The sequence below is a fragment of the Artibeus jamaicensis genome, unplaced genomic scaffold (genome assembly GCF_021234435.1).
Source record: "Artibeus jamaicensis isolate MK-2021 breed Jamaican fruit bat unplaced genomic scaffold, CSHL_Jam_final contig_444, whole genome shotgun sequence".
Lineage (NCBI taxonomy): Eukaryota > Metazoa > Chordata > Mammalia > Chiroptera > Phyllostomidae > Artibeus > Artibeus jamaicensis.
Window position 1 is genome coordinate 11,115,045 of NW_026521831.1, and position 13,548 is coordinate 11,128,592.

At 41.9% G+C, this 13,548-nt stretch overlaps 1 protein-coding gene across 13 annotated transcripts in view; it reads left to right on the plus strand.

Moving 5' to 3' along the window:
- Nucleotides 1–2,048: 2,048 nt before the first annotated feature.
- The window catches only part of EML5 (EMAP like 5), a 122,747-nt gene continuing 111,247 nt past the window's right edge, over nt 2,049–13,548 (plus strand). For all 13 annotated transcript variants that reach the window (XR_008391778.1, XM_037130187.2, XM_053665966.1 and 10 more), the window contains exons 1-2: nt 2,049–2,660; nt 12,992–13,151. Coding sequence is in view for 12 of the 13 variants with exons in the window: in XM_037130187.2 (XP_036986082.2) it covers nt 2,464–2,660; nt 12,992–13,151 (357 nt within the window). In the remaining variant the exon portion in view is untranslated. The remainder of the gene's footprint in view (nt 2,661–12,991; nt 13,152–13,548) is intronic.

Here is a 13,548-nt window from a genome sequence, read left to right on the forward strand (position 1 = left end):
CAGCCAGTTTTGTGCCTCAGCTGTCTCTTTTGGTCTTGGGTTGGCCGTTGTGGATGGTTTAATTAAGAATGTTTTTGCTTCGCACTCCACCCTTGGGTCATTAAAAACCATAATGGAAAATATGATAGTGGAAAAATATTTAAATCTGTTATTAATATGACTACCGAAATGTGTATCAAGGGATTCAGAACACATTGTGTTGAAAAATCTAAAACACACAGAAAAAAGTATTCACCATCCTGTATCTCATAAAAACTACATGTACCAGTAATCAACCAGCAATTAATGTACCACAAATGTATAGCAACAAAATACCCATCTTTTCCAAGGGCACTGCTTAAATTCAAATTATTCTTTTTCTCATCAGGGGTTTTTAGGGAACTCACTAGTGAGTTAGCAAACATATCCTTATTAAAAAACAAATATAGGTGACAAACACCATGGCACTGTGGTCTTCTGGCTGCAGAGCCACTTTCTCAGGCCTGAGTTTATTTTCTTTCAACCAGAAACCCAATCTGCATTCCTCTCTTTTTTCTGCTACGATTCTTGTTATCCCTAGCAGGAGATAAGCTATAGAATTGGGCATATTTTCCCCACTCCTGCTCACTACTCTCTTCTAATTCTTGGCTGCTTCTGAAAATTAGGACCCTTTCACTACAAGAATTTTGTGACTAATGACTCTAAGAATTGCAAAAATAATAAACTTGAGGACATCTGAAAGCTTGGGAATTTTATGAAGTCCTTACAGATTTTTCTACATCACAGTTTCTCACTAGCCTGTTAGATGGAAACAGTGAACTCCAGTGAATTGGATTTCTATTTTCAGCCTTCCTAACAGAGTTCACCAAATCTCACTTTTCAGTTTGCTTTCATGACATTTATGCAAATTCCTTCCTCTAATATGGCCCTTCTCCCCTCCATGTATACTGGAAGTCAACCAAAACTGCAAAGGTAACCAATCTCTTGTCTGAGATTGGTAATTTGCCTGGAAGTAGAGACTGTGTAACCTCCATTCCAAGGTACAGGTACCATATAGGAATCATCACGTTTGAGTAGTCCCCTTTCCTTAAAAGGATGCCAGTTTATTCTAGCTTTTGTCAGATTTCCAAGTTTTAGTATATCTCAGGGAAACCAAAACAGTGCTTTTTAGACACAGGATTCATGTTAGTAGTTAGAATTTCTTGTTGTAAACCTTGTGGCTACCATCCTGCACTTAAAACCTCTTAAAATGTGGATTTCAAATTATTTTTTGCAGGTACTGGTTAACCTTGGCCATATTTCTGAGAAGGGGACACCTAGGAAACAGTAGCAGGGGAATTGACACAGCCAGGAATCTATTGCATTCTGCAGGATCAAAATATTCAAGCCATTACTAAAATGCAAGTATCATGAATTTATTGGCGTTCAAAATAATACTTTTAAAAAATTCAGGTACCATAACTATTTATTAGTAAATCAGATCTGGCATGTTGTTTTACGGTCTAAATTCCTTTAGCTTTGAAGGTCACCTACATAAATGAGAAAACGTACAGTGAAGAAATCAGGTGTTATCCCCACTCAATGTCTGGTGTAGCGAGCACTATGAAACAGCAAGAAACAGACACACGGTATCAGGGGGGAAAAATGATGTTAGTGTTGGTGTTGATCTTCCCAGGCCTGACTGTAGTCCTGGCCGGGTACCGAGACCTGGCGAGACTAGCAGGCGTTTCCCCGGCGAGGACTCCCAGCAATAGGGTCCGTGGGTCGCCGAGAGTCCGCCCGCGACTTGGGCGTCTCCCTCAGGGCTCAGCTCCCCGAGCGCGGGAGAGTCGAGGTCAGGGCGCCACGGTAGCTGGTCAAGGCTGCGGGTGGCGGGGCTCGACCCTGGAGGAGCGCGACGGCGCAGGAGCGGCGACCTCAGAGAGGGCTCCCGGGATCACGCCGCGTGCTCACGGCCCCGCGCTGGGAGCGGAGGGGCGGGGCCAGCGCGCGCCGGCGCCGGCGAGTGGGCGGGGCCGCGCGAGGCTGCTTTTCTTCGTTCCCGGGCGCGCGGCGCGGGCTCGCGGGGCAGTGGGACGCGGCCGCGGCAGGGAGGGCGCCGCAGGTGGCTCGGGCTGGGAGCCGGGTGCGCGGGCGGCCGCCAGGAGTGGAGGCGGGAGGCGGGCCCGCACTCACCCCGCTCTCCGCCTCGGCGCCGCGGGCTGAGAGGAAGCGAGCCGGGGCGGGCGACGGGCGCGCGGCACCCACTTGACGGCCGGCGGCGCCCGCTGCTCTCGGCATGTTTCACGAGGCGAAGGTTTTCCTCCCTCCCGTGGGCTGAGGCGGCGGCGGCCAGAAGAAGCGACATGCACCTGCCAGGCGCGGTTTAGAGGACGCGGCCCGGCGGCAAGACCCGGCCGCCAGCCGGGCGGCTTTCTTCGCCCGACCGCCGCCGCTTGCGGCCGCCGCCGCGGGGAGCCAGAGCGGCGGGGTGGGCGCCCCGTCATGGCCGCCCGGAGCGCCCCGAGCTGCCACCTGCGGCTCGAGTGGGTGTACGGCTACCGGGGCCACCAGTGCCGCAACAACCTCTACTACACGGCGGCCAAGGAGATCGTGTACTTCGTGGCGGGCGTCGGCGTGGTGTACAGCCCGCGGGAACACCGGCAAAAGTTTTACCGGGGCCACAGCGACGACATCATCAGGTACTGGGGGCGGGGGCGGCAGCGGTCCGCGCGGCGCGCAGTTCTCGGAGTTTGCACTTGCCCGACCTTCTGGGTGCGGTGACCGCGTCCTGCGGGAAGCATCGCCCCGGAGAGCGCCCCGCGAGTGTCTCGTCCGGAACTCGCCCCGTTCACCCCCTACTTTCCCCATCTTTGGGTTCCAGAGTCTCCCTGGGGGCGGAGCGGTGACACCAAGCCCGCGACTGGCGTTCGGTTTTCTGTCTTTGCATCCTCCCCCCTCTAACAAATTTATGATACTGCAAAAAGGTTACTCGGGTAGCAGTGCACTCTAAATCCCGCCCCGAAATTTCTCATTAAACGAATTCGTAGAGCGCCGGCGGGGATCCTTTACCTAATGAACTGATCAAAACCAAGTACCGCCCGCTGTGGGCTGGTCCTGGGGAGCGCGCCCAGGTGCCGTGGTGGAGGGCACTCACCTCTGGACCATAATAATTAGTTCAGGTTTCAGCGCCTGCTGTTATCAACAGATAGGAAAGAAACCCTCAGGCAATTCATTGGACATTAACACCTAAAGGCAGTTTGGGAGTAGGTTATCACCCAAAAGACGCTACTAATAGCACTTCTACGGTTTTCCAATCCCCTTGTTTCCTCTTCTTTAAAATCCTCCTAAATAAGTTTCCTTTTGTATTTTCTGCTGAAATCACATTTTTCTCCATTTTATATAATTCTTCTTTGGGCGGAATCCTAAAGTCAGTTCTAGTGCTCGTTGACATCTCTGTAGTGAATGGTGGGTGTCTTTGAAGTGTAATTTTCAGTCAGTGTTTCCGCAGAACTTTTGTGACGAATAAAGTTAAAAGCTGCAGAAATTATTCTAGGCCAGCGATTTTCAACTGGTGCGCCGAAAGAATTTTTGAAACATGCAGTGCCTGACTGTTTAGTCAAGGACACTGACCTCTTTTCCTTTAGATTGTCAAATACAAAAATAACAACAGCCAACACAACAATAGCCTTCCTATTCGAGTGAGTCAAAATTATACTTTTTGTCAGATTGGCAAAAAATGTATTGTTTGGCGTGCCGCAGAAATTGTGTGGTGTACCATGGGATGAAAAAGGTTGAAAATCGGTGTTCTACGCCACTGATTACTGCTTCCTGTACAGCATACTTGTCCTTGACAGAAGCAGCATATATTTCAAATATTTTGATTCTGTGGTTGGATTTGGTTACTCCATTTTATTTCCTTATTTATGTTTACGGGATTTAAATTGGGCATTTCAAAGCCAGTATTAGAGTTTGGTGTGTCTTATAGGCAAGAAGCCTGATTTCCTTAAATAACAAAGTTGTTTCCTTTTTTAATATTGTGTGTCTGTACATCCTTGCTCTGTAAGGGTGAAAAGGAGGCCTAGGACACACACCAGGTCGCGTGAGATGGAGTAAAGATAAGCTGAGTGGGAACTGAGATTGTGGAATAGGGAGTCAGGGTGTTTGGGTTCATTTGTTTGTTATTAACCCCAAGAGTACACTTGACCCCAATTCTCTTGTCTTTTTCACTAATCCTTCCCAGTTTCTTTGTTGCCCACGTGTGATGTGAGGTTGCCCACAGTGTAAGGGGTAGGAGCTGTACCTGGTTAAAGCATCCCTCCTCTCCTTGGTCTACTAGGTTGAATTCATAGGTGGGGGAGGCGTCAAGGATTTTGAGGTCTTCTCAGAGTGTATTTCTGTTGTTGTACTCCTTGATGTTTGAGAGCAGTATGGTATGAGGGCCTTTTAAATCTAGGTATGATTTATTTGATGGTGTAAACTATGCTTTTGTTCTTCCAGCAGTAATTAGAAGCTATGCCACTTGTCACACTGCTTGAATTTCTATAATTGTGTCAGTTAACTCTAAGGAAGGTACTGTTTTGCCTTCTTTTGATATTTATAGTTGCACAATGCGTACATTATCTCAAAATATTACAAAATGGCAAATTACTCTGATTTTTGCCATAATTGGATATATGTTGTGATTTTATACAAAGGATTTATCCTTAAAACAATTTATGACAGTAAACACTTTCCTGAAAATTTGCAATAGAATAGTAAAATCTGAATCATGTGGCATCTTGAAATTGGTGGCACAAATGTAATACATCTAGTATTGCTATAAATGGTGCCACATGACTTACCATTTCCTCACTGTTGCTTGTTCTTTTTACTGTGTATTTCTGTTCTTCTCTAGTAATTTAGTCTTTAGTTGTATTTATGTTAGTACTGATTTATATAGAAATCAGTTTCACTCTCAGAAATAATACAAAACTTTTTTGACACTTTTTCTTGTTTTTATAGGGTGTGTGTGGGGGAGTAGGTTTACAGTTGGTTATATAGAAAATAGTACAAGAATTTAATCTGTTTCGCGTGCCCACAACTGTAAACCTACTCTTGTGCCACCCTGTATTCTGCTGCAAGTTGTAATGATGAAATTCTCTAATTTTTCAGCATTTATTACAGGTTTAAGACTAGGTTATACAATATGATAGATAGACTACTGATTTTAGTATAAGATGCACATTTATAGGTTAGTCTGTATTTTAAAACTTTTGCCAATTGTTTTCCCAAAGGATGTGATAGCTTTTAAAATTTATTTATGTATTTTTTAGATACTGCCCATCAACACATTTTTGACAAGTTCTTTTTTTTCAGATTTTATTTATTTATTTTCAGAGAGAGGGCAAGGGAGGGCAAAAGAAAGGGATAAAAATCTCTATGAGGGAGACATCTAGGAGAGAAAGAAACATCCATTGGTTGCCCCTTGCACACCCCCCCAACTGAGGACTTGGCCTGCAGCTGAGTCATGTGCCCTGACGGTGAATTTAACCAGTGACTTTTCAGTTCACAAACTGGTGCTCAATACACTGAGCCACACAAGCCAAGGCAGAAAAGTTTCTTCTTGAAGTAGTGATTATTATCGACAGTTTTGAAATCATTTACCACCAGTGAAGACCATTGATAGAATATAGTTGGTTTTCTTAGGTGAGTGAACCTCCCCATTGAACTGCCCGAGCCCATTGTTTATGTATTATATGTGAGTATGGAATTTGAAGTTGTTTTCTAAATGTGGTGAAAGTGTCTTACAAGTGGTGATGAGTTTAAATGACATAATGCATCTGAAATACTTTGTAAACTATGCTATATGGTTACAGGTTAGAATAATATTCATTGCTTCATTGGGTTGTCCAAAAAGTTTTTTTTTTTTTTTTTTTTTTTTTTCAGTAAGCTGGCTCTGCTAGCACTTAGTTGTCTTTAACTTCATTCAAAACAATTTGGTTGGATTGTATTTTAATGGCTGTCTTATCAGTGTGCATTTAAAAAGCTTACCAAACTGGTGAATTTTTGTGTAGCCACTTTAATATTGAAGATGGAAGGAAATATGCAACATTTTGGGCCTGTTACACTTTATTATTTCAAGAAAGGTAAAAATGCAACTGGAACACGAAAAAAGATTTGTGCAGGGTATGGAGAAGGTGCTGTGACTGATCAAACATGTCAAAAGTGGTTTGCAAAACTTCATGCTGGACATTTCTCACTGGACAGTGCTCCACGGTTAGGTAGACCAGTTGAGGTTGATAGTGATCAAATAGAGATGTTAATTGAGAACCATCAACATTCTACCATGCAGGAGACTGATGACATGCTCAGAATATCCAAATCAATGAAGTTATTGGTGAAAATAAAAATGTCTTTTATTCTACAGAAAAAAAACCATACAGACTCTTTGGCCAACACAATAGATACGACTTTTTTATTTTAGACAAAATGAAAGATGTAGCTCTTTTCTTCAGTTGTGGTAGTTGATAGTCTTAAGAAAGAAAACTGATGTGTCTATATAGTATATATTTACATATACTATATGAGAGGGGACCCAAAAAGACCCTGGAATTATCTTCTGGAGGATGGACCCCTTGTAGTACAGGCCTCCCCAGCTAGGTGAGTGTTCTAGGAACCACTCTGTATCAGTGAACCAGCTGGCATTGTGAGAGGCTGTGTTCGGCCTCCGTGAGATTTTTTTGAAGACTTTGAGCACATTTGTGTATTTTGTGACAGATTATGTACAAGCACACCTGTCCATACTGTGCTGAGTGTTCAGCAGTTTTTGACCCAAAAGGCCATGAGCCCTGTGCCCCACCCTCCCTATTCACCTGTCTCTCCCTGAGTGATGTTTCCCCCCTTGGATAAAAAAAGTCCTCAAAGGGAAAAGTTTTGCTGATGTGGAAGACGTGAAACAAAACTAGCAGAAAGCACTAGAAGGCATCAAAATTGATGAGTTAAAAAACTGTTTCGAGCAGTGGAAAAAACATCTTGATAGGTATATTGCATTAAATGGAGAGTACTTTGGAGGTGACTGAAATTTAAACATGTAAGAATACACAATTTTTTATAAATAAATTCCATTTTTGGTCCCTTGTGTACATTATATATATATATATATTCTATGTAGAGAATTTATATATAAATATAAGGTTTACATTGTTTATCTCCCCACAGTAGATACAAATTCCATGACGATTGGGAATTTCATGTTTGGTTCACAGCTACATCTCTAGTGCTAAGAATAGTCCCTGGTAAATAATAGTAATCGATAAATATTTGATGAAAGAATAAGTAAACCAGGAAACGCCTATTTCTACACTAACATGTGTCCCAGACACCACTTAAAAAAGCATATTAAGAAGGTGGAGTGACCACCTATGGCAAATGATAATAAAAAAATCAAAAGAGATGAGAACAGAGAATTGACCACTGGATATGGCAGATGTGGAGGTCATCAGTGAACTTGACACAAGCTGCTATGATGAACTAGAGTAGAGCCAAAACTAGGGGAAAAAGCTAAAGATAGTACAGAAAATTCTTGCAAGTATTCTCTCTTAACAAGAGGCCACTGCATCTGGTGGTACCTCTTCCCAGGATGCTATACCTTCACTCATTTGTTCTGATGACTGCTTCTCTCTGTTTTTCTTAAAGACCCAGAAGAGGTATTAGATTCAGTAGGAAACATGACTGTGAACTGTTATGTCTCCATGTTGTACATGTGATACGGTACATCACAGGTACACTAGTGCTATCCCTAGTACACGTAGTATTCTAACTGATTCTGTACTTGACCAGTTGTGTCTTTAAACTCTCAATACTTTAAGGCAAGGGTCCTTGCACAAAGCAGGTGCTCAGTAAGTATTTCTTTGATGAGTGAGAAGGCCTTAAAAGAACAGTAAGTTCCTAATAGCTTCTAAGAATTTATTATATCATATTATTTTTAATTACTGTGCAAAGTATTATTTTATTATCTATTCAAAAGAAAACATAAAAATAATAAAGGAAAATAGTTATACAAATATAAATATTTGTCTTTTCCATAATTAAATAATAAATATACATTTAATGTACATTTATGACAGTGTGATCTGTTCTTGATAATTCCTACCTTTCTCTGAAACCATCTGTTAATTTTATCCCTTAAACTAAAGTATTTCAAAAACAAATAATGTACCCTGGCTGGTGTAACTCAGTGGACTGAGCGCAGGTCTGCGAACCAGAGGATCGAAGTTCGATTCCCAGTCAGGGCACATGCCTGGGTTGCAGGCCAGGTTCCTGCAGGCCAGTTCCCAGCAGGGGACGCACGAGAGGCAACCATACATTGATGTTTCTCTCCCTCTCTCCTTCCCCTCTAAAGATAAATAAAATCTTAAAAAAATAATGATAAATATTTTTATATGCAGACACAAAAATGAAATCTCACAGAATAGAATTATATAGTCTGTGAAAGTTAAGCTCATCTAATTTTAGCTACTTAAACACAGGGACATTTTACTAAATCTGAATATATTCTCTTACTTTTGAAGTACTGCTCCTAGATGTTAAACAATGCTTAAGAAAATTCTGGTATTAGGGTAGAGGGGAGGGTTTACATACGCTTCTCAAATGTTTATGTTAAGAATGTTATGTAAACTGTTTAAGAATGCACACTTAAGAATACGTACTGGCAGTGTGCTTCCCAGACAGAATCATCTGGGGCATTTTTTAAAAGTATTTTATTTATTTATTTTCAGAGAGAGGGGAAGGGAAGGAGAAGGAGTGGGAGAGAAACATCAACGTGTGGTTGCCTCTCATGTGTCCCCTACTGGGGACCTGGTCTGCAACCCAGGCATGTGCACTGACTGGATTGGAATCAAACTGGTGACCCTTTGGTTCACAGGCCCGTGCTCAATCCAATGAGCTACGCCAGCCAGGGCTGGGGCATTAAAAAAAAAAAAAGGTTTCTGGGCTCTAGGCGTAGAAGTTTCTGACTTAGTGAAGCTGACAAAATGCCTAGAATTAGCCAAAAAGTCCTTAAATGATTCTGATTACCAGCCAGGTTTGGGAAATATTAACTATATATCTGGAAACATTGAGGAGATAAGTAGGTTTACATTAATCCCTGCCTGACCCAAAAAAGTTGCTACCCTGAACCCATATAAACACAAAATATGTTGACCCATGTTGACCCACCGTGGAAACTTACATTCTGCATTGCTTTTCCAGCTAAACTTTTGACTTGTGTTGAATAAATGAAATTTGTACACCATAAATACAGAGCTGTTAAAAACCACTCTTTACCAGATTATGGTGAGGCCCAGTCAATTTTCTTTCTTAAGAACACCTCCTGGCCCTGGCTGATGTAGCTCAGTGGATTGAGCGCGGGCCTGCGAACCAGACGATCGAGGTTTGATTCCCAGTCAGGGCATATGCCTGGGGTTGCAGGCAGGTTCCCTGCAGGCCAGTTCCCAGCAGGGGACGTATGAAAGGCAACCATACATTAATGTTTCTCTCCTTCTTTCCTTCCCTTCCTCTCTAAAGATAAATAAAACCTCCTATCTGCCACAATTGAAGAAAAGATCTCCTGCGCCACATGTAATTAAGGGCTAAGAAAAAAGGCAGGAGAGTGGGAGAGAGAGACTATTGGGAAGAGCTTAGATAGGTGTTCAGATGGGGAGGCCAGCAAGGCCTCACTGTGCAGTATGAAGGTAACACTTAGCAGAGACTTGGAGGTGAGGGAGTGTGCTGTGTGGATTCCTGAGGGAAGGATATTTCAGATGAAGGGGCTGTGAAGTGCACAAGCCCTAAAGTGGAATGCCTAGTGTGTTTGAGGAACCATTGAAAGTTGGTGTGGTTGGAGTGTAGTGAATTTGGGTGAAAGTAGGAAGAGTGGTGTGGGGGCAAAGTGTCAGACCTTATAGGCTCTTGAGAGGATTTTAGCCTTCTTATCTACGTGAGGTTGGAAGTTTTGGGAACAATTTAATCAAATTAGCGATGTCATTTGACGTAATGTTTTACTTAACCAGGTCACTGGGGCTCCTCTACTGAGAACAAACTAAGGGAGAGGGCAGGGTGGAAGCAGAGACCATTTAGGAGCCTGGGGCAATGACCCAGTCCAGACATATGGGTGGTGTGGACCAGAGTGGTAACAGTGGGAGTAGTGAGAAAGGCTCAGATACATTTGGAAGATACAGGTGGCGTTATTTACTGGTAGATCAGATATAAATTGGGACAGAAAAGAAAGGTCAGTGATCATCACAGTTTTGGGCCCAAACAGCGGAAAGAATGGAGTTGCCAGTGACCGAATTGGGAAAGACTGCAGAAAGAGCAAGTCTCCTGTGTGGGGGAGAGGTGAGGTCCTGAGCGCTGTTTTAGAAGTGCTCCCTTTGAGGCGCCAGAGGACAGCCACATGGAGCTGTAAATTACACAGTGGAAGATAGGTGTCTGTAATTCAGGGAAGCAGTCTGAGCTGGTATAAATTTGGGTGTTACCAGCTTACAAATAGTTTTTAAAGCCATGAATCTGGATGAGATTACTGAGGCAGTGTAGATAAAGGATCTAAAAAGAGACAAGAAAGAATGGACAAGATGTGGCCAGAGGAGCAGGAGGAGAAAAACAAGAGTGTGGGGTCTTGGAAGTTAGTGAAAAGCGTATTTCAGGAGAAGGAAGTGATAGCTGTACTAAGTAAAGTGAAGAATGTTTCATCTTAGTGGAGATGTTAGCTGTGTTGCAATAATTGTATGTACTGATCACAAGACACTTCAGGAGACTGTATGCTCAGGTGAACAGGGAGAGCAGAAAGATGTCGTCAAAATGAGTCATGTTATTATTAGTATACAAAACTGACCTAGTTTAAGGTTTGTCCCAGTGGCTTCTAGCTTGCTTGGTTATCTGAAAAATTACACGTGGCTGGCGGATCTAGAGCCTTGCTGCTTGAATGTATGGTCCTCGGACAAGCAGCTTCAGCCGTCCGTCACCCTGCAGCTCCTTAGAAATGCCTCTCTCCAACCGCACCCAGACCTGCTAAATTAGACTCTGAATTTTAACATTCTCAGGTGATTTGCAAACATATCAAAATTTGAAAAGCACACTCTAACTAGATCACTGCTTTTCAGAGTGTGATCCTTTAACCAGCAACATTAGTGTCAGCTGATAACCTGTTAGAAATGCAGATTCTCAGTTCACCCCAGATCTAGTGAGAAACTCTGGGTATGGGGTGCAATAATCAATTTTAATCACCTCCAGGTGATAATGATGTGTTATAAAGTTTGAGAACTACTGCCTAGATTTCTGATTCTCAATGCTGGCTGCATATTAGAATTACTTGGAGAGTTAAAAACAAAGCAAACATAATAAAACCACCAGTGGCTGAGTCTCATCCCTACAAATTTGATCTAATTTGTTTAAGGTGGGTCTCAGGTATAGTTTCTTTGTTGTTTCCTTCTGTTTTTATTTTTTAAGCTTTGCAGATGACTCTTATATGCAGCCAGGGTTGAAAAACACCACTCTAGATACTGTAGTAGTCCATGGTTGGCTGGTGGGCTAGGAAGTCAACCTTAAAAAACTCAGGGCTTAGACAAATTTATTCATTTACTATTATGCATAAATATTGGGTTGGCCAAAAAGTCCATTTAGTTTTTTCCATAAAATAAAAGACACATTTTTCATTTTCACCAATAACTTTATTGATTTGGATATTTTGAGTATGTCTCAAACAGCGGGAGCCAATAGTGGGAGGGGCTATCTCCTGCCATTGGCTTCTAGGGAGTAGAGGCCAGGGGTGCTGCTAAACATCTTCCAATGCGTAAGACAGCCCCACAGCAAAGAATATTTGGCCAGAATATCAGCAGTACCAAGAAACTTTGCAAACCACTTTTGACACACTTGATCTGTCACAACACCTCCATGCACTACACAAATCTTTTTTGTGTTTCAGTTGCATTTTAATCTTTCTTGAAGTAATAAAACATAATACGCTGAAAATGTTGCGTATCTTCTTCAATCTTCAGTATTAAAATGGCTGCATAAAAATTCACCAGTTTTGCTAAGTTTTTAAAAAATGCATGCTGACACAACAGCTGTTGCAACAGCTGTTGCAATAGAATCTAACACAATGTTTTGAATGAAGCTAAAGAACACTAAGCACTACTAGCGCCAGGGTACAGAAAAAACTGAACAAACTTTTTGGCCAGCTCAGTATAAGTATGTGCATACTTTGCTAAGTGTTGAAACCCCTTTAAAAACTTTGGTCATTGTCCTTGCTGGTGTGGCTTGGTTGGAGCATCATCCTGCAACAGAAAGGCTGTGGGTTTGATTCCTGGTCATGACACATACCAAGGTTGTAGGTTTAATCCCCGGTCCCGGCAGGTACGATCCGTGGTCTGAGTGCATGGGAGGCAACCAGTGAGTGTATCTCTCTCACACCAATGTTTCGCTCTTTCTTTTGTAGAAATCTACTTGTAGAAAAATTTATCAAGGAGAAATTTATATTCATTCCTTGCCTTCTGTTGATGTACACAAATTCTTACTATTACGTGTTTGTCTTGTTTTTAAAGACTCATAGATTACTTTTTATGAATTAGTGAACTTTCCGTTTGTTAAAATGTGACTTGTACTTTAAGGTTGATACTAATGTAGGAGTGCTACTAAATACTATTTTTGGACACTAAGATTTGGTCTAACTTTATTCACTAAAACAGTGAAATAGGAAAGAGGGCTTGAAAACAAGTGAACACCAAATGAGAAAATGGAATGTGGTAGGGTTGCCGCTGACCTGTCACTGTGGTTCAGCTGATCCTTGTGCGAACCCCTTTGTTGCAGAAGTTTAACACACACTATGTCACATTACAGGGATTTTGAAGTCTGTCATTGACTGTTCAGCACATAGACTATTGAAGTAGTAACTATTAGCATGGATTTTTATAGAAGTTATTTTAAATGGATAAAGTCTCATTTACACATTGGTATATGATATATATACAAAGTACTCCAGAAGCTCTATGAGTAATTTTAAGTATTTGTTTTGCAGCCTTGCATTGCATCCTGAACGAGTGCTGGTGGCAACAGGACAAGTTGGGAAAGAGCCTTATATCTGTGTTTGGGACTCGTACACTGTACAGACCGTATCAGTTCTGAAGGACGTTCATACCCATGGTGTAGCTTGCCTAGCGTTTGACTTAGATGGACAGGTATGTGATCATTTTTTAAACCGTGTTTTAAGTGTGTGTACTGCAAGAAAGTATTATAAATCTATAAATATTAAATCAGAAAACAGTTGAAAAATATTTGTTCAAGTAGGGAGGTGGGTAGATGGGATGAGTGATTGTTGTATTTGAGAAAAAATAAGAACAATAAGGGGCTTTTTTATTTTATTAAGAACTTTTCAACTGAATAAATTACTACCACGAAAGCCAAAGAGATTCCGATTCAGTGGACTATTACTTGGTTGTTTCAAAAAAATTTTCCAGGTTGTGTTTATTGACAAGACAAATGGAAGACATCTTAGGAAAATTAGGTTTCTCTGAGTAGAGTTGCATACATTTTAATTCTTAGTTAAAGTTTTCTATTAAAATTACAATTTTTACT